Below are 21,801 nucleotides of genomic sequence, written 5' to 3' on the forward strand. Positions count from 1 at the left end.
CATCTTCTCATCTTAGAGCCAGGTGCCCATGGTTTCAATGAGTGGAACAAAGTCAGACAGATACCTTGAGCAAAGGCAGAGCATGGCAAGGTGTGGGATTCATTCCTGGATGTGTGGAATAGCTTAGTTAGGGCGTGAGAATAGTCTTTACTACCCAAACCATGAATTATTTTTCTGTGAGCAAGAGGAAAATTCCAACTAGTTTTTGGTAATGTTTTATTGTGTTTATTTTTTTCAGCATTTCATTGGAAAACTTTTGTTTAGTACCATGCCTGGTACTCAACTAGATTTCCACTAAGCCCAACAGAAAGTGGGCATTTTTAAAACTGTGTGAGACTGGAAATCTCAATATCACTCATTTAGATTGAACATTGAGAACTAATAAGGACAGTTGCAATCTATCACTACTGAAGGCAGTTGAAACACTATCATTTAATAAGAACACTACCAGGAGTCAGTTTATGCTGTCATGATATTTTCAGACTATATGTAATACATTTTTAAAAATGTGAAGTACATTATTTTGGTTTATTGCATTACGTTGTGGTGCAGGAATAAAACATTAATTATTTAAACTTTCCTTTTTTATTTTTGAACTAGCTGTTTCTAGTGTTTGTATTACTTTGTAATACGGTTTTTAATACGTCGCCATGAACACGTTTTTAAATAGAAGGAATAGAATTTCCTTCTGTATGCCTTGAAGAAAACTGGAACAAAATGCATTGATTCTTTTTCTCTCGTGTGTGAGCAAAAGGGCAGTTAGTATAATGAAGCTGAATTGATGTGCAGTCTGGTAATCCTGGAACTTCCCAATCTACTTATTCCAAAACTCCATATAAAATGGAAAATATTTCAAGCCCGAATGCTGTTTGCAATGTGGAAATTGAGGTGTGGAAAAAAAGGCAGAGCTATTAAACAAATAGCCTAAAACAGTATTAATAATTTGAGTCTTTCTGAGATGTGTTATTTTATAGAACTTTCTACATTTATTTTTAATCTTGCTGTGTCAGTACAGTCAGCACATCCTGTCCTGTACCACTAACTACATTTACCACCCAGTGGCAGGAAGAAGACAGCAGCCTACTGGTGTATCTGTAGTGAAAACACCAGAGAAAAACACTCTGATTAAAGCGGGGAGCCAGGTGGCATTTTCACTGACCATTGTCACCATTCTTGGTGTTGCAGGATGGATGGTCACAGTATCACTTTGTAGCCTCATCTTCAACAATAGAAAGGGATCGGCAAAGACCGTACTCCTCATCCCGCACGCCCTCCATCTCTCCCGTGCGCATGTCTCCCAACAACCGCTCAGGTAAGCCCAGAGGTAAAAAACTCATCGCCCTCATTTCCCCTGACATCTGGATTTGTTGACGCTCTGGTGGAAGGGCACAAAGTGTGTTCTTTACTGTCACCAAATTACTTGTTCAAAACAGGATTTAATTTTTTTTTTTTTTCATTAGCACCTGGTAAAGTTTTACAGCAGAAAGATTATTCCGTAACATTTTGTCATAAATTCTCCCAAAATGTTTTCTTAATGGGAATTATCTGACTAGATCTTAGGGCAATGGCATCCATTGTTACCACTAGGAAATTCTGTTGCTCACTTTGCTAGTCATGAAAGCTACTATGTGGTATATGACCATTTTGCACACTTAGCAGAAGTTTAAAGACCCACATTACTTTTTTTGTCAGCTTTTATTCTGGGTATGTATATATACATATGCAAATGTAAGTTTCAGAGATTTGTCTACACATCTTCCTAACACTGATAGCATATTTACACCAGCTATTATCAATTCTATATGATCTGCACAATGAACTAATGCAAGTATCTCAACTAATGCCATAGTGCAAATTAATTTTTCTATCTAGAAATTGGGTAATCTTTCCCTCACTTTACTCTGAGGTAAAACATACCTGCATTAGCTAAAACCTTTTCCAGTAAAAAAAATTCAAGATAAACAGAGTCCACTGACAGTTTTCAGTGGCCTTTCTGCTGCTTTGCAATGAAATGCTGTCATTCCATAGGCACACCAAGAGTTTAGGATTAAAATTGCCAAACTTATCATTACCATTATGCCATAGTTTGTTTTTTTAAAAAAATTGTTTTTTTAATTATCTAGAAGCTGCATCTTAGTCCTGTAGAGCAACAATTGAGGAGATGTGAAAATGTAGCCAGAAGTACAGTGAGAGCTGCTATTCTGTTTTTAAAATCTGCCATTACACAAGTCCATAAAGGGCTCTTGTTCCTTTTTTTCTTCTCTAAAATGTCATCTTGACTGTAAGTGCAAGGTACTTGAAATGTCTGGCCCTGAGATCTTAGTTCTGTCTCTCGCCAGAACCATCTTCTTACTTATGTTACTCTAAATTTTGGATGAAATTTTACTGCTGTTCTCAGTTATCATAAGACTGGAAAACACAAATAATGGTGGCTGTTTCTGGTAGAAGAAGAGCCCATGTCGTTACATGCCAGTCAGCTCAATGTCAGTCTAAAAAATTGCTGGAACAAATAATCAGAACCTGAACAGCTCGAAGGTAGTAGGAACATTAGATATTACTTAGGAGTATCTATTTCCACATAATAATGTAAGTTGCTGTGTGTCTAGTAGTATCCATATCAAATGCAAGTATTGATTCAATACCAATTGCTCTTATTAAATCCATCTGAATTTCTGCTACAAAAATGTGCAGAAAGAAAATTCAGTAAGTACAATATCCCATGATCAGTAAGACTCTTTCACACAACATTTTTATGGAAGAGCCTAAGGCAAAGCTAGCCAACAGTTCAGAAAACATCCAAAATGGCAGAATGCTGTGCTTAGAGCCTAGCTTGCATGAAGTACTCTTCAGTGGTTTTAGCAATGACCCAGAAAATATGCAAAAGTTGCCTATTACCTTTGTGGGTGACATAAACCTAGGAGAAACTCATGTTCTTTGACAAGCATTATTGAAATTCAAAGTGATTCTGAGAAATTGGAGGTAATGTTCAAAAAGAAAAAACTAACCAATCCTTTAAAAATAAGTTATAAGGAGAATGTCTGACTAGGTGACATTTCCTAATTTCTAAAGTTCTTTAGAAATTATCTGGGGATTTTTGTCAGTTGCACACATGAATTGGAAGGGGGAAAATTAGGATATGAGAATATACTGAATGGACAGTAATTGTTTAACTTCAGTAAAAGAGACATGAGGTGGAGACAGTGGGAAGAGGTACACACCAAGTCTTCAAGCATGTAACAGCCAGCTGTGAAGAGGAATGGTGTGAACTTTTTCTGCTTTCATAGCAGACAAATGGAAACAATGAAAAGTGAGAAGTCAGGCTATACATTTCCTAGCAGTGGGAAAGAAAGCACTGGAACAGACTACTTGGAGAAGTTATGTGATCTCTGTCATTAGAGATCTTTAGTTCCAGATTAAAATCTGTCAAGAATTATGTTGGTATAGTGGATCCTACCTTGGGGTAAACAGTTGAAGTAAAGGAACTCACACCATCCCATCCATCCCTAGGACTGCGTGATAACAGGCTTTTCTGTGTCCTTTAAGAATTAGAGCAGAAAAACATTATATCAATTTTCAGTCTAATATCAACCAAAGTCGTCTTCTTGGCTTCCAGTAAAAACTCTGAAAGAGGGTGCTTCTGCATTTTAATGCTTCCAAGAAAGTAGTTTTCCTCTCATGGGAAGAGCGAGGGAATTCCCACAGGGAACAAAGAGAGATGATTTTATCTGTATCAGTCAATTTTGTTCAAAACACCAGAGTGTTTATAGCCATTACCAGAGTATGTGAAATAAAATGTGTCTCTCTGCTAGCAGCTTTTTCAAGGTTTGCATTCTGGCCTGCTCCCCATTATACTCAAGCTGCCATTAGCTGATTTGGTAGTTTAACGTCATGTTTCTTTATATCTGCCGGATTATCAGCTTTAGATTTACATCACTATTGGCAAACAGTTCAAAAGCAATCCCCAGTTCTAATGGCTTCATAAGAAAGAACATCTGTCCCGCATTTGCTCTGTAAATTCAGAGGCCAGGGCCAGCAAAATCAAAGAATTCATCACTTGTGCTTCCCTACTCCATAGTTGAGTGCAAGTACTTCACTGTTGCTCAACTAAAAAATGTAACATAGTTGAGAGATGCTCGAAGACGTGCCTCAAGGTCAGGCTTCACAAAGAATTTGTATTACATTTTATTTTTTTTTCCTGTTCCTTGTTTTTGGACCAAGGCATTGTTACTGGTTTTGAGCTTCTTTTTGCATTTCAAATACCTGGGTGGAGGCAGGGAAGTGGGTGGGGGTAAGCAGCAGCACTTTAGTAATGTTTATATCATTGTGCCCTTATGAGGCTCTGGGGAGCTCTGCCAATCATGCTGTGCTCCTCCTGCCCTCCACAGCAGGGAAAGTGAACTTTATTTACCAATACCTAAATATATTGAAGGCAGTTTACTTTAAAGCCATTATTTTTTTCCTTTGCTTTTCTCCTTTTCCTAAGCATTGCAAGCTCTAAGGCTTCATGATCAGTGCCAGTGATCACCTCCACATTCTCCAGTGTGTGAGAATCAAGTATAAAAGCCAGTTCTCTTTTTTGTTACCTGTGCTTTCCTCCTTTTAGCTGTACTATGAGTATAGGTAATGAAGGACATAGTTTTAATAAAAATAGCTTAAAGTCACAGTTGTTGCTTTAATGGCAATTATTCACACATATAAATATTTAAAGACAGAGAAATTATTTGAGTTACCTTTAATTGTTTGGCATTCTTTGATACATGTTTTCTATGGGGAAAAAAAGGCTTTATTTTCTTCCCTTTTCCATCAGAATAATTTAATTGGTTTATTTTGAAGACAAAAGCGAAGAAAATAATTTTATAAGGGTTTTTCCCACACAGTTGAAAGTTCTTTTGAATGGAAATAAAGTAACATTTTGAGGAAAAGATGCAAGTGCCCATACCAGAAAGTTTTGACAAGTTAAAGAAACTGAAAATCGAAAGGAGAAAAAAAAAAAAAACGGTTGTACTTTTTTTTTACTAGAGATCATCTTAGATGTTGGATGAAAGTTAAAAGAAATATAACATTCAGAAATAAAATTGTGTTTGCAGTTGTTTGTCCAATGAATGCATGTGCCTTGCCCTTGAAATAACAGCATCTCTTCTTTTCCTCCATAATGTGGTAGTGTTTCTTCAATCAGCTTCATGTTAGAAAAGTAACAGATACAAACTTTACCGGAATGCTTACTCAAGAGTTAAAACCTACTTTCAGTCATGTATGATTAAAAAAAGAAAAAATGCATTTTTGTTATCTAGCAAGTGCCCCAGCCTCACCTCGGGAAATGATCAGCCTAAAAGAAAGAAAAACAGACTATGAATCAACTGGAACTAACGCCACTTACCATGGAAGTAAGGGAGAACACACTTCTAGGAAAGACACCATGACAGGTGAGATTTTGCTTGCATAGCACATATAAAATCAGCTGTGATAGAACCTGATTTGATAGGATTGTCTGGGCTTGCTGCACTGTAGAAAAGAGTCAACCTGCTTTGTTTAATCCAAGTTTTAGTTACCTTGAGAAATACAACTGAAGATGTATTTGAATGAATAGAACACTATGAGAAAATTATTTGTAAACACCATGGTTCTTCACAGAAGAAAGGCTCTAAATCCAATTTTGCATGTCTTTTTCAATTTTACATTTGTTTTCATTTCAGAAGGAAGTTTGAATTAATTTATATATTGGAGCATGTGCAGTGATCCCTAACATCTGTCTTTTGCAGGGAAGGCTCTCCAGGATGAGTTACCTTATTTTGTATGTCAGTTTTCATAGGAAGTTTGTGGCTCTTTGTAAAGTTTATCCATATTACTTTCTTAGCGGGGCTGATTTAAATGAAGTAATTTTCTGTGTATGTTGTAGCATGTGTTGCAGGTTTCTCTGAAGGCCTCTCTTCCCCAGTGAGTTCATTAATCTCTTAGCATTTCAGTAATTAGGAAATTTTGAGTGCTTTTCCCAGTGCTATACCTCTTAATGAATTCTCTTGCAAAATGCATGTAGGTCTCCATCACCATTGTACAGGCTGATATAACCATTCTTGAACTTTTTGTCACATTTATACAGTACCAAGCATCACTGTCTTCTCCAAATGCACCTCAGAGCAGGCAAAAAATCCCAGTGAGAAGTCTGAATGCCTGTTGCCTTCTCCCATGACCTCTGTAGAGGTCTTGCTCAGAGGCAGAATGGGTTGTCACCAGGAACATGGTGACTCAGCATCAATCCATCCATAAGATCCATCTTTTAAGGCTGTATTCAGGATATGAAGATACTCGCACTGTATCTACTATATTAAATGTGATTATGTAATCAAAACCTAAAGAGCAGCCTTGGAACTTGTGTGAAAATGCAACATGGAATGTTAATTAGCCTGAAGGTGAAAATCTGAAGAGAAGAATGACAGCCAAGAACGTTTGGACACCACAGAAATTCAGTGTCCTTCTGTGGGGTACTACGGGAAAGTGCAGAAGATTCAGTCAAGGTACTGCATTTTATGTGTCTGTAATGTTTTGAGTGTTTCATAGTCACTGCACGAGGTAGTTTTCTGTAATAGTTCAGTGGCCCTTACTTGGCTGATTGTGAAGGACAGCACTGATGTTTTTCTATCCGTTTGTCAAGGACCCATAAAGGGTGAATCTCAGGAATAAGAGCATCAGGCTGAAAAGTAAAAGGCAGAAACAGTGGTGTTTTGTTCCAGCTGTATCTGTAAATTCAGATTAGCAAATTATATCAGAAAGTTCACCAAAATACAGTGTCTCCATGCTGAAAATTTAGGTTTCTTTGCATAGTCTTGCCTCTCTCCACACATTAAAAAAAATGACTTTTCTTTTTTCACACCCCTTTTCACTTTCTTTTTTAGTGTGGTGCTTTTCTTCTTCAATTTCCTATTTCCCTTTTTTCCTTTCTCTCGCAGTATAATTTTCAGATTGTGAGGTTTGTATTGCCTCAGCAACCTTTACTCCACTTTGATTTTTCCATTGTGTTTTCCTCTAATATTGTCTTGTATGTTGTCTATTTCTGCTGATTATTTGGGTGGACTTTTAGTAAGGAAACTTGAAACTCTTAGCAACATGCTCAGCTATCAACTGTCCTTCCAGCTCCTGAGCTCAGTGAGGGAAAGAAAATCAAACTAGTTCAAATCAAAAAATGCAGTATTTCACAATCTTACATGACCAATGTACAAATAAATATGGAATTAACAAGTAACTTTCTCTCTTTCAGATCACCAAATCTCTGTGCATTTGGTCAAAGCTCAAATGAAGCACCATCATAAGAAAAAAGGAAATTACAGAAGGAGTTTTGCTCGTCAACATTCAACATGGAATTTGTGCAACATAATTGTAGTTCATTAAATAATAAATATTTGATTTAAAAAAACATATAAAGTCAGTATTTGTGATTTTGTGAGACATTTTGACTTTGAGTGGCCTAATACAAGTTCATACAGCAAGTTTCTTGCAATGCCTGTTTCATTTTGTGCATCAGACAGTGCATTGCAGCCAATACATCCACGTGAATGGGACTTAGATGGATGTTTTCTCAGGTTCCACCTGGCACACATATATTTTGATCTGCTCTTCTACTTTTGTGCCAAGCTGATGTATTACACAAAGCTTTCTTTGACTTAACACATTTTACACAGAGCGTAGAGCCACAGCTGTAGTCACAGTTTATCCATGACTGTCTCCATGCTCTTCTCCAAAGCTCTTCTCAGTTTATAGCTGAGAAATTTTATGACCTTTGGGCTGGGACTGAACTGAAGGTTTTTTGATGGATTTTTGAAGTAGGAATGTTGGCTTCCTGCCATCCTGAGGATTTGTCAGGAAACCTCTGGGGAAAATGGATAATCTATGAAGTAAACAGTTTGGCTGAAGATGATAACTTACAATGATTTCAAGAGGATAGATTAAAAAAAAAGAGGCACAGTATCAAAGTTTTCATTGCCCTCTTCACAGGTTTATGATGCCTTTTATATGTACTGTCCATTTTCTTCTCGCTGTAGAAAATAACAACCAATTATAAAATTTTGTCACCTAAAGTATATTTTTGAGACAAAAACTGTTATATTCCATTTAGGAAAAAGGAAACTGTAAGTGCACGTGATAATGTTATTTATGCCATGGTGTTTTCCTTCGGAACAGGGAAGATAAGGTTCCTGTGTACCATCATGGGACTCCTTCTTTGAGGTTTACTTTTTTAGTTCCCTCACTGAACTAATATGTACATCATAGCCTACACGCTGTGTCTTCTCTTCCAGCAGCAGAAAAAACTTCTGATTAATTTATTTTTCCTTTGGTTGTAAAGAATCAAACATGAATACTTTTGTAATTTAAACTTACTGGCAGGTCCATGCATATTTGGAACACAAAAAAACACCATCAGGTTTTACAGGTGGTCAGGATTGTCATTATTATTATTAGTAGTAGTACTTTCAGAAACAATAATGCACTGTAATCTTTTCTCATGCCCTTACCTCATTTTTCACTGTGCAGGAAGGTGGCAGTTGTAGTGACAGGTAATGATCTGTGTTTCCTAAGATTTATGAGGTACAGAAGCATTTTCCTTTACTGTGTTGAACTAATTTCTTTTAAATGGAGACCTGCTGCTAACAGCAGAAAAAGCAGGTTGTGTGATACCAGATGAGGATGACTACCTGTCCAGCTGAGCTGTCCTTTCTTACTATCTGTTTGAGTTCCTGAGGGCATCTTGTTAATCCAAAGTGTCTGTAAATGTGTTCAGAATAAGCACTTCCAAGATCTGAAAGCCGAGTGGGATAAATGGGCATGAATTTGGTCAATGACATCTTTGTCATGTAAACCACTGAGTAACATAATTTTCAATTTTTGTCATCTTTAAAGAAAACTGCTATAGGGAACTATGTGACTTTTTTTTTTAACCAGTATCACCTAGAAGACTGAACAGAGGGGAGAAAGAAAGGTGTTTTTCTATAATGTCCTGTATGCAATCAAACCATAAAGTACTGCAGGTTGATCATAGTATTCATTCTAGAATGCTCACAATTTTGCCTAACAGAATGTGCCTTTTCAGTATTATCACGTACTGATGTTTAGAGACTGCATAAAATATGCACATAAACACACACACTGATGATCACTACTCTATTAATTTAATTTTCAGCTAGTTCTCACATCTCTGTGAAGAAATGTGGCTGCAAAAGTATCTGTTTCTTACTCCTTTCACTCCTTTCCCTTGTCTTGCCATTTTTATTTTTTAAAAATAGTTCATTGACTTCTCTTTCTGTTTGTTTTACAATTTTATTATGATGGTAAATATACAATATTATCAAGAAAAATCAGATATTAACCACACAGTATCTGTCCATTCATCTAGCTCATTCTCTACTTTCTTGTATATTTGTCCACTGCTTTTGGATAGCGAGAGTCAACTGCTCACTTTAACATGGCAGAGTGGGAATGGAGTTCCCAGGGATTCCACCTGCATGTTCAGAAGCAGGTACTGGAGCAGGGCTGCATTCACTGCTAGCAGCTACATTGCTTGACTTACACTTCCTCCAGAATCAGAATTACCTCAACCTCCAAGCTAGCCTGAGCCAAGATTTCTTATTCTTGAACTTCTGGCATTTATTTTCAAGCATTTTATGTCTCATTGTTTTTATTGCTTTAAGAAAAGATTACTAAGGGTTCGAGGTATTTTTTTTCATTTTAAACTTTTGAATTTCTATTCCCATTAGTGCAGTGAAATCAGTAACACAGAGGTTGTAATTATTTTCATAAGCTGAAATGATCCATTTTCCATTGCAGAATATGTGATCCAAGAGACCGTAAAATTTCAGTCTGGTATGTGACGTTTGTGAGCACATCAGTGCAAATGTCACAGTAGTGCACTGGACAGCTACACACCAACTCAGAACTATTTCTAGGTTTATAATAGTCATGGCTAATAGCAGCACGTATGTACCACATGTCTTTTTATATCTCAGTATGGAAAGGTCATGACCTCCCTCCTAATGTCTGATTGCCTGAAGGAACAACATACAAATTAGCATGTGTTCAGTTTGTTATTTTTCATCAAATTCTTCAAAATGCCCTCAGATTACAGTTGCACCTTGTACCAGTCTTTTGCACTTGACATTGAACAACCCTGAACAGCATTGATGTCTCTGAACTCAGTATGTCCAGTCATGTCTGACTAGAAACTCACATGCCACTTATCTTGGCATTTACATTGGCACATAAAAGCAAAATGGTTGCAAGAAGCTCTTCCTCCATCTATGACAGTCTGATACATTGAATGTCGCTTAAATGCTTTTTTGAAGAACTAGGGCTTCACAAAATGGATATCTGAAACACTTGAGTATCTTTAGATCTTGAGAAGACGAATTTGTATAACAGAACAACTTCTGGCATTTTGTTTGACAAGCAAGAAAATCAGAAAAACGGCATTTAAAAGATGATATCAAGGAAAGATCTGGCAGTTGTACTACTGAGAATCATGTTGTCATGAGATGCACCATAAAGAGCAATGTTGATGCAAACTTCTCTAATACTAAAGATCATCAGGAGGGGTATTTTCAACCACAGCAGAGGCTGCAGCTGGAATATAAAGAAACCCACTGAAATAACAGTCAAGTCTCAAAATTCCTTAAGTGACAAAATGTAACCTGAACAGTGACAACCTCTGCAGATCAACTTTGGTGCTAATGTTGACAGCCAAAGAAAACTACTCAAGCACTACTTTCTATCACTTCACTTGTTTCTATCAGGTATTTGTATATCAGCCTATTGGTATACAGGTGGAATTAAGAGTATCTATCACTGGAGGAGCCCAACCAGCATCTGTCACTAGAGTTCATATTCTTGCCACCTTAAAAAAAAGGGTCATGTTGCACTTGGAGACCTCCAGGGCTCTTCTCCAGTTCCTACACAGGACTCTGCACTTCTTAGTTATTGCATCCAGCTCTTCAAGGAACAAGAGGGGTTTTCACCCCCATCAGTTAATGGTTATGAAGTGAAAAGTCTCTTTTTCCAGCTGTTAGAGCTCATCAACCTACCGTATAAGCCATGTCTTTATCCTGTTTTCACAAACATAGTGCAGATCTTTAAGAAAAATCATCTGAGATCTGTAAAGCAGCAACATGGAGCAGTGCATCAAACTGACAAAAATTATACCCTCAGCATGGAACCCATGGCAGATGGGAAGATCAGAATTTATGTATTCCAGTCAGCTTTTGCTGAAGGCCATGCCATTCCTTTCTCCAGAAGGGGGTGGGAGGAAAGGTAGAGGAAGTTTTATGTGCAGATGTCCAATGCTTGCACATTGCCAAAAGAAGAAAGAGTGCTTACATCTTTGGTAATGTCATTATTCCTAGTGATGTGACTAGTGTGGGTTCCATGTCCAGCTTTCAGCTCTGATGCTCAGCACTTGCCATCACAAGTTTGGAACTATGAAAATATTAAAGGCCACTCTTGGTGCCTCCAGGTTTTATGCCATTGCACAGAGACCTGAGAGTAGTCACAAGCCACATGTTTCAGTTCCACTCGTGACTCTGATTCACAGGTACTCCATTTTTACTTTCAGAGCCTGTTCTTTTATAGTAAGAGTCCTCATAACAGCATTCAGTCATTGGTTAGAATGTCTGGAAAGTTAATAATGCATGAAAAATGTGCAGCAGCCGCACAAAATGCTACATTCATAATCTTTCAAACATGAGAAGTAACCAGAGTCTTTCAAGTCCTACCAGCATACTAAGCTTCAGCTGCATTGCCAAATCAGAGGGATCAGTGGAGTCAGCTTGGCAAGGAAAATCCTTTGCTTTTCATTTGGGGTTTTTTGGGATGGGGTCAGAAATAAATTTTTGCAAGACTGTATATTATCCTCCTTCTCTTTAGAAACACATTCCATTTCAAACTCGTAGCTCAGTTTTGTCTGTGCATTTGAGTAGTAGGACACTTGAGAAGAAAGTGACAGCAGTGACTGTGGCAGGCATGTATTTGAGACTGTCTTGGCCAGACCTCTCCAGTATAACTACATATTACTTTTTGCATAACTTGTCACTTATATTTAATCACTTTATGCTTGAATAATTTCATGACTGTAGGATTAATAACCCACATTGCCCAACTGAAGGGAAAGAACTTAAATGTTTCTTAATCTCAATATTTACAGCTAATGTTTGTTGCATGTGTTATATAAGCCCATCTATAGCCTGAAATGTATTATTGAATGCTAGCTTTATATGAATTATTTTGTTGATGCATATAAGAAGTGCACAAGATTGTTATGAACATGATGTGGAGCCTGTTGCCATTAATAAATTAATACCAAAGAGATGTATTTACACCAAAGCAAAGATGATGACCGTTCAGTGGGCAGAAAAGCCTGCAGATGCTTTTAAAGACTTTGGTGTGTGGGAAACAGGCTTTGTATGATGTATTTAATGAAGAATTCACTTTGAGACCAAAGAGGTATGTTTGGTAAATTGGCTTTTTCTCTCTCTGCAGCTCAGAACACTGGAATCTCAACTTTGTACAGGAATTCATATGGTGCACCTGCTGAAGATATCAAACATAACCAGGTAAGTACAGAGACTAAAATGTTACTGTTCCAGATGGCAAAAGACTGGAGCACATTCTATATGGAAATGGAAAAAAAATACCAGAAATTTAAAACATCACAAATAAACAGATTGCTCCATGTAAAATTTTACTCCTATGTCCAAATCAAACACCTGTGTTCAAATATGGGAAATGAAGTGAGGTCCTGAAAGTCAGTTCCACCTTGATAACAGTTCTGGAAATAGAAGCTAGAAACTAGAGTAGTTACACTCCTTTGTGCAGTTGTAATATCAGGCCAAAACTTCTAAGATCACTTGTGGAGCTGCTAAAAGTAGTGAACTTAGGTAACCTTTCTCAATCCCTGCATAGAGTCCAATACAGATATTTGTTTTGAACAAATATCATGGAGTTTGGGCCACAGCAAACTGTTCCTGCCATCTTGAGGGAACATTACTAACATGTGCAGAGCTGCAGGATCCACAAAGTTCTCACATCGGTGTCTGAGCATCAGTATTCCCAGTGATAACCATCTGAGGAATGACAGGCTACATCATTCTGCAGTCACAAAGTCTGCCCAAACTTACAGAGGTGGCCTGAAGCAGAAGATAGTCCTCTAGGATAGTCAGCATGTGTTTATACATGTCAGATTTCAATAAAGTCCCAACTATAAAATCAGAGATTCGCTAGGGATGTCTGGAAAAAAAGTGTGGCAACCTTAGGTTAGAGGACCATCTGAGATTTATTTTTCTGCTTCTCAGAAGCATTCCAGTCACAAGGTACCAACAACACAACATTGTCAATAGGAAGTGTTGAGGAGGTGTTAAGAAGATGCTTCTGCTTAACAGTAGTGGAAAAACCCATTTCAGGGCACTTTTCTCATGTCAGTGCCCTGAACACTGTAAATGGTTTTTAAGGATATGGTGTCACCTCTTCCCCTAAATCTCACTTGAGTCAAAGGCAGCTGCAAATTAATTACATTCAAATTCTTCAAGGCTGAGTTTTGGCCATCAATATTTGCATTATACGGCTCCAATTTACACACAGAATGTAGTTACAAAATGAAGTATCAGCTATGCTGCATGAACTACTTTGACATAAACCAGTATCTTTTGCAGCAATAATATCAAATAATAAATATATTTGATAATAACAATGCTATTAAATAAATGTAAATAAATAAAATGAAGGCAGAACTGTGGAATTAATTCACTATTAAAGAAGTGCTTTGAGCAGAAGTTAAGATAATGCACAGCTTTGTATTTTTAGCATGAGAAACATGAGATTTACTCCTTCCATCCTGTTGCTTACAACTAGTTGTATCTAACAAGCTGTGGGTGTTGGTGTCTTTCAGGTTTCAACACAGCCAGTTCCACAGGAGCCCAGCAGAAAAGATTATGAACCATATCAGTCATTTCAGAATTCAACAAGAAACTATGACGAGTCCTTCTTTGAGGACCAAGTGCATCATCGTCCACCTGCAAGCGAATACAACATGCACCTGGGACTAAAGTCAACTGGCAACTACGTCGACTTCTACTCAGCTGCTCGTCCCTATAGTGAACTTAACTATGAAACAAGCCACTATCCAGCCTCTCCCGACTCCTGGGTTTGAGACTTGGGCAGATACAAAAGCTCCAGGAACTGTGCATGTGCATGCATACCACGAGACATTTTTTTTCCTGCAAATTTAGTTTGTTAAAGCCTGTTCCATAGGAAGGCACAGATAACCAGTATGGAAAAAATTAAGAGATTTTTTTAGAAGGCTATAAGATATGAAAGCTAAACCTGGGAGTAATTAGAAAGAAATATATATATACTTATATATATTTTACAGTGTGGGGCAACTTTACTGTTGGCCTGTAGAGTCTAAAGTTCAGTGCTGTATATTGAACGTGGCTGAAGGAAGGAGGAAGAACATGACAGTGGATCTGGGTCAAGAGTTAAGCACAAGTTACTGAGCAGCGTACATACTTTATGGGGAACAGCTTCTCACACCTTGTTTAATATCCTCATTCATTGTGAATCTAGGCTTCAAGTTGCATTTGGGGTTTCCTCTGTACAGCAAGATGTTTCTTGCCTTTTGTTAATGCATTGTTGTAAAGTATTTGATGTACATTACAGATAAAAAAGAAAAGGTGCATTGTGTATATTACACCAATGCCACAGTGTTTCTTCATCTATGGTTCTAAATATTGCTTCAATTTCAAATTTTGAAAGATGTATGAATTTCCAGTTTTTTGTTTTCTTTTCCCCGGTGCGTTTTAACAAAAAAAAAAATCAAAAAAATCAAAAAAACAAAAAGGAATATTTAGCAGTATTGTTTGTTCTGATATGTGACTTTGTTTGTGGCAACTCAAAAAAAGGCATTCAGCAGTTTCTGACAATTAACATTCATCATTCCACACTCCTTGTCAACAAAGTGCTTTTTCACTGCCTAAAATTTTAGATGTAGATATTTGAAATAGATTTTTTTCATTTATACCAGTTTTCTTTATGATGATACAGTGTTAAAAGAAAATAAATTACAATTGATCTGTCATCCATATTTGCTAAGAATGTCTATTTCCAAGAACCTACCATACAAATACACATTCTTACTCGTGTGTGTCCACGTATGCATAGTATTCCGTGTGCGTGTGTTTGAGCGTGTGTGTTTGTGTGGTGTAAGACTTCTTTTCATCCAGTGTTCTCCTTGTTAAGCTTCAATTTTTGTTTGATTTTCAGTTCTTTTAAACAGTGGAAACTCCAGTATGTGCTTTCTCTTACTCACTTCCGTAACCATCAATAGCAATTCAACATTGCTAGGCCACATGCTCACAAAAGAAGGGGTAGCTGATTTTTTATCACCAACTCCATCACCCTTAGGTGCCATTTCCTTTAAAATAACATCTTTTGATCTCCTCTTGAGGAAATTTCATTACTCTCCAGCCACCAACCAGTAAGTGCTCAAGGAAGGCAGAGTTTGATCTTGCCATCTCCCTGAGGGAATGAAAAACTAAGACCCATCAAACTTTAATCTGGACTCTCCAAACTCTTTAGACTACAGAAGGGTCCAATTCTTAAACCATTAGGACAATCATTTATTTTAACCCATACCAAAAACAAAACCCAACACTCAGAACACATTCCTCAAATATGATAATAAAGACCATTTCTGTGCATTTAAAGTGAAATTCTAAAAAATGTAAGGGACAGAGAATTCTTTTTTCTTATTTATTTTAAAAGTAAACAACAGCTACACAAGCTAGGAGGCCAGAAGAGCTGGCATATTCTTCTTAGCTTTTGTAATGCTGGAAGGAAAAAAAAAGAAGCATTTCTTCATTTCCGTAATTCAGGCAACAAACAGTTCAGCATACAGTTTTCAGAGCATAAGACCCACCACTAATGGAGTAGTTGTAAATTGCTTAAATTGCCAATAAGGAATTTGTTTTAGGTTGCAAACATTTCTGTGGTTAGTCACTGTAATAGTTTTAACATCACCTGGCACACTTCTGGCTGTGCGCAGGGGGAGAAGTCTCTCACAAGTCATCACCTGCTCTATAGGATGCAGCCCAAGTAGTTCATGCAGGCGGGTATTGTGACGTAGAATTGGTTTATTGGTAATCTAGAACTATAGTTTAATCTTTTGGGCAGCTTTTCCCAGTGTACGATATGTAACCTTTGCTCTTTGTAGTAAACAAGGGGGAAAAAATAGCATGCAAAAAAATTTTTAAAAAATTTCAGAAAGGGTGGGTGGGAGGGGCACAGTGGGCCAGATGTATAGTGAGGTAGATTAAAATACTATTCATAGTTTTGGACACAGGTTGTTTATATTTTATTTATTACATTGATTTTAATAAGTGACATTTGCAGTGCTCTTTTGAACAAAGCACATTTTCAGTATAAAAACTTTTTTTTAATAAAGAATGTCACTCGCAACTGGAAGTTCTTCTTGACTGCCTGACAAACAGCAGGCTGGTGCAGCTCTCCAGGCACTGGGTTGCCAACAGGCCGAGGGGATGCATCATTCTGTTTGAAGTTCTTAGGACAGGAGATTATTGTAAGCTGGATATATTTCCATTCTTCAAACTACTGAAATGCCCACATTGCCCTCTTTCAGCTCCTCTTAGGAATTACTTGGAGTCAAATGTTGACCATTGCTCAAGTGAGAGATTCTGGATTGATGACGTGGCATAAAATACCTTTTGTCTATACTTTGTGTTGGTTTGTTTCCATTTTTCTGTAGTGGCAAGTGCTCCGACTGGTAACGTTCACTCTTGCTGTACTGGGTTTTGAGAAGGTGTTGAATTACCTGGCTCCTTTTCCAGGGGTGGAAATACAACACTGCCGCCATACTGAGCAAGATATATATGATGCATTCTTTTTAATACTGAGGAAAGTATCATTACCTATTGCTGTTCCCTTCATTCTTGTACTAGATCACACACAGAAATAGAGAAGAAACAAAACTGTTCAAAAAAAATGTATAAAATGCAATTGATGTACTGTAAAATGTCGATTTTTTTTTTTTTTTTAACAAGCTTCCTATTAGAATCTTGTTCAGCTGTGTAGAGCTCTATAAATCTCACTGTTTTATTAAATGCTGTTTATGGTCTGGAAGGAATGGTTAACCTATCTCAAGATTTAACAAATTTGCACTAACATGAGCAATATTGATTTGAAAAAAAAATATTAATTCAATATTTGAAAGATAAACTATGATTTTAAAGGTATATTAACACTGAAAGTACATTTTGACAAATAACATATTTAAGCCCAAAATATAAATGGTTATGTCAGATAACACAAAAGAACTATAACAATATAGATTGAGAAAAAAAAGTGTTTCACTGTACATGTTGCTGACATGTACAAAGACAAACTCATACTGACGTATTTTCTATTAATAAATCCTACTGTATTGTGGAGAATCGCTGGTCATAGTGCAGTATGTTTAAACTCAGAGGTTGACTCCATAGAAGCTGCCCAGCTTCACACAGCAAAGAGATCCTTGTGATTTAAGTATTTTAAATATTAATCGGATACCTAACTTTCCGCTCTGAAGTCAGTCACTGCCCCCCACCCCCTCCACAAGGTTGATGAGCACAACCTGCTCTACATCAACCAGCCAAGGGGAAAGGTATTTTTGAGAGCACCCAGCTCACCCCTAATTATGTCAGCGAGGGCTCAGCTGCCACCACTAGAGAGAGTTTATCTACACCCCCTAGAAAAAACCTGAAAACCTCAAGGCTGGTGCCACTGGATAGGAGCATGCTGTAAAATATATGATCTTGGCCACAGGTTACGTCAACCACAGCCAAGAAACAAAGAGCAAAACATTAATTTACTTGTGCATTGCTGGAAGACCCAGCACACAGTGCATGTAAAGGCTCGGGAATAATTGTTTCCCGGGTTCCATGAGCTTGCAGAAGTGTCTCGCCAGGAGACTTGCAACTCAAATCAGAAATGCTGACTTTTTTTTGTACCTTGGCACAGCACAGGCTGCGCACGCCAGTGCATGGCAAGGGAGGCTTTCTCATCTCCTCTGTCACTGTTACTCATCTTCTCCTGCCAGCAGACAGAAAGAGCCCTGAGTTTAGAGTTATTGCTTGTATCGTGAGTGGGAGAGATGGAGACAGCAGTCTGAACCAGGGGGAGGAAACAGAAAGGTCTAAAAATACACTTCAGAGTGTGTGCATGAAGACAGATCCTCACCCATAATTACTAACAGTGGAACTGACCCAGCAAGAGATGTTATGTAGCAAGATCTTCAAATATTACCTTCAAGTTAATGAACATTTAACAGTAGCAGTGTGATGAACACAAAGCTTTATGCTAGAAAAGTGGGCGGAAGTGACAGAGAGAAGTCACAGGTCACCAGTGGGGACTTCCAGCTTCAGCCAGCAGATGTTGGGCATGTGGGCAGAGACTGCTTACTGCTGTGAAGGAGAGGGGAGAGGGATGACTCTTGAGGAGAAACTTCAGGTCCAAGCCTTTCAGATTCAGTCAAAACAACATTAGCTAAAACAGAGGCCTCTTTTTGCAAACCTGCCCCTTGCCCCACCGTCCTCAGTGGCAGAGTGAGGTTCCCCCTAGCAGACACCTGGTGCACTTGGGGGGCAATCCTATCAAGGGCCTGGCTTGCAAAGGCTCTTTTCCCTCAGCTGGAAAATACCTGGTGCAGGTGTGTGTGTCTGAAAGCTGCCAGGGCCAGGGCTGAGCTTGTCAAGCAGCTGCATCCACTTTCAGTTTGAAGTCCAGCATTTTCCCTGGAGGACAGATGGGCACCAACATCTGCCAAAGAGCTGTGCAATCCTGGCTCTTTCCCAGGGACTGAACAGTTTCTAAACAGTGGCCTAAAGCCAGTTTCAGACATTTAGGCTGAAAGGGAGAGATTTGAGTTTCATCCCTAGGCAAGGGGGCTGAAGCCTGTGGTTGATACCCCTGTCAGGAGAGGGGCATCCCCAACTTCCAGGCTGTTCTGAAACACAAGAAGGTAAGAGAGAAGAGAAGAGAAGAGAAGAGAAGAGAAGAGAAGAGAAGAGAAGAGAAGAGAAGAGAAGAGAAGAGAAGAGAAGAGAAGAGAAGAGAAGAGAAGAGAAGAGAAGAGAAGAGAAGAGAAGAGAAGAGAAGAGAAGAGAAGAGAAGAGAAGAGAAGAGAAGAGAAGAGAAGAGAAGAGAAGAGAAGAGAAGAGAAGAGAAGAGAAGAGAAAGAAGAAGACAAGAGAAAAGAGAAGAGAGAAAGAAGAGAGAAGAGAGAAAGAGAGAGAAGAGCTGTACTGGCTATCACGCACCTTTTGACAACCTGTGTTTGGAGCACTTGCTTCTAACTCACACTCTGTTCTTCTGAGGGCCAAACAAAACAGCTCCATATAACACAAACATTTCTACTTCTTCCTTCCCACAGCTCCCTCTGGGTTTTGCACTATCTCAACTGGGACACATCAGTCAAAAGAGCAGCACACCACAGCCCTCTGCAAGTCAAGAAGGCACGTGCATGCGTACTGGTGCTAGTCAGGTGCACTGATCTAGCAGGACACCATGCCAATTCTTAAACTTAATTCTCAATCAAACTTGCTGTAGTATTTTTAATGCAATTTCAAAAGCAGTTTCCTTCCTCTGTGAGCATCGGTACAGCTTTGCCAGAAGAAAGCACATGCTAACCTCTTGTAACTTATAAATGTTTCACTTACACTCAATTTCAGTGCCCATGAAAGTCCCTGGAAATATTTCTATCAGCTTCAACAGGCCCAAGTGAGAACAGGTGAAGAATTGGTACAACCTTCTCAAAGGTGTACCTCCTCATCAAGGTCACTCTTGCCAGCATACCAAAGGGTGCAACCTTCTAATAGCTAACAGGAGGAAAAAGTTATTTGCTAGTACCCATCTGTCAAAATTTACTCTAGAGCCTTTGCCTTTCTGCACTTTTACTTTCACTGCTTTCAGAGAGTGACAGAAATAAAAAGTACTCACAGTGACTGATAGTTGCAGTTAATTTCAGTAGCTGGATGAATAGTTTCACATGCTGAAGTACCTTTACTTTTCCAATCAGGTAAAGTCTGAAACTTGCCACTAAACCTAGGAAAGCAAAATGGCAGTGGTTTGCTGATTCATTTTTCTTTTCACAAACATAATTAAAATAATAACTCAGGCTTTGGGGGCTGATTTTTACAAAATTTATTTATTTTACATTAATGTTACATAGGCAGAAAATGTTGATGACTAAACATCAAGAGAGTAACTTGTTTAAAAACATCCAGTCTGAAGAGAAAATTTGTGGCATGGAATTCAGGCTCCTCTGTGCAGACACTGTCAATTATTACCTCTGTCATCAAGGTCTGGGAGAGAGAAAAAAAGCCTCTACCACCATTTGAAGCCAAACATCTTTAGCAAATATAAGTCCATTTTGAAAAAGACTTCTACTCTTTCAGAAAAACAGCACCAAAAACAAACAAAAAAACACTACCCCAAAACCTCTCAACCTTTTCCTTAAGCTACCCTGGGTTTGAGTTTTTTATTGGTGTGTCAGGAAAGGAGGAGAATTTGCACTATATGCAATATTTGAACAATACGTTGTGTTGCTTTTGTTTCTGCCTAAGGTCTGTGGATGTGGGCAAGAGCACCACCCACTGTAGTGCTGGAGCAGCATTAAGCAAATCAAAATATGCCAAATAGCAGCTGCACTGCCAAATGTGACAGCCACCACTTCCAATACCCTGGCTACCACTGCAGGCTTGCCATTATGGGGAAGAAACAAGAGCGTGCTGGCCTCCTGTTTCAGAGGCGCGGCAGCGGGCAGCCGAGCGAAAGGAGCGAGCTGCGCGGAAGGCGCTGGCAGCAGAGGGGCTGCCCGTGGGCTGACCCTGCCACAGGGCTCGTGGGACAAGCTGGGCCAGCGTGTGGGGCAGCCCACAGCCTGGGGGAGCACCCCGGGCAGGAGGATGTGGGGCTCAGGGGTGGGCACAATGGGCAAAATTGGGTAGAAGCGTCTTAGAGCGCGACAGGGCACATGTGCTGGGGCCGAGGAGCTGGTGCTGGCCAGAGGGTGCTGAGGGTGCTGCAGCTTCAGGAGACTCAGAGCTGACCAGGCACTGCTGCCTCACTCTGCTCCTGCAGCTCAACCAGGGACCTTCCTGTCCAAATTTTTGCTTTGCTTTCAGTTAGAATGGTTTAAGAGGTGACATGTTTTTGGGTTTTTTTCTTCTGGTTCTTTTTCTAGTAATGCAACACTTCATAAAATCATGGAATGGTTGAAGGGACCTTAAAGATAATGTAGTCCAAATTCCCTCTCTTGGACAGGGATGCCTTCCACTAGACCAGGTTTCGCAGAGCCCCATTCAGCCTGGCGTTAAACACTTCCAGGGATGGGACATCCACAATTTCTCTGGGCAACCTGTTCCAGTGTCTCACCAGCCTCACAGTGAAGCATTTCTTCCTAACACCTAATCTAAATCTCCTGTCTTTCAGTTTAATACCACTCCATTTGTCCCATCACTACCTGCCTTTAGTTAGAATGGTTTAAGAGTTTACCTTTTGGGTTTGTTTTGTTGTCTTCCATTTCTTTGTAATAATGCAGCAATTGTTACAGTCCACTCCAATTACCAAACCCAGGTACACAGCCAAGGCTTGCATGTCAGCAGCTCAGTCTGCTCTTGCACTCACAGTTTATCTGTAATGTAGTGAAAAAAAAAATCTCAGTTCCTAGATGATATGTTCTGAACAAACGAAAGGGGTGTTTGAGTATGCATGGCTTGC

General features: G+C 38.8%; 1 protein-coding gene and 1 long non-coding RNA gene across 8 annotated transcripts in view; both read left to right on the plus strand.

The window, feature by feature from the left end:
* The window catches only part of CTNND2 (catenin delta 2), a 638,555-nt gene extending 623,377 nt beyond the window's left edge, over positions 1-15,178 (plus strand). For all 7 annotated transcript variants that reach the window (XM_064428418.1, XM_064428428.1, XM_064428464.1 and 4 more), the window contains 4 exons: positions 1,186-1,312; positions 5,292-5,423; positions 12,514-12,587; positions 13,919-15,178. In XM_064428418.1, the coding sequence (XP_064284488.1) occupies positions 1,186-1,312; positions 5,292-5,423; positions 12,514-12,587; positions 13,919-14,179 (594 nt within the window). In that variant the 3' untranslated portion in view covers positions 14,180-15,178. The remainder of the gene's footprint in view (positions 1-1,185; positions 1,313-5,291; positions 5,424-12,513; positions 12,588-13,918) is intronic.
* On the plus strand, positions 5,430-7,407 carry LOC135305155 (uncharacterized). The gene is made up of 2 exons (XR_010366431.1): positions 5,430-6,512; positions 7,253-7,407. It is a non-coding gene; the product is annotated as an uncharacterized LOC135305155 (long non-coding RNA).
* Positions 15,179-21,801: the final 6,623 nt, after the last annotated feature.

Source organism: Passer domesticus, chromosome 1, assembly GCF_036417665.1.
Source record: "Passer domesticus isolate bPasDom1 chromosome 1, bPasDom1.hap1, whole genome shotgun sequence".
Lineage (NCBI taxonomy): Eukaryota > Metazoa > Chordata > Aves > Passeriformes > Passeridae > Passer > Passer domesticus.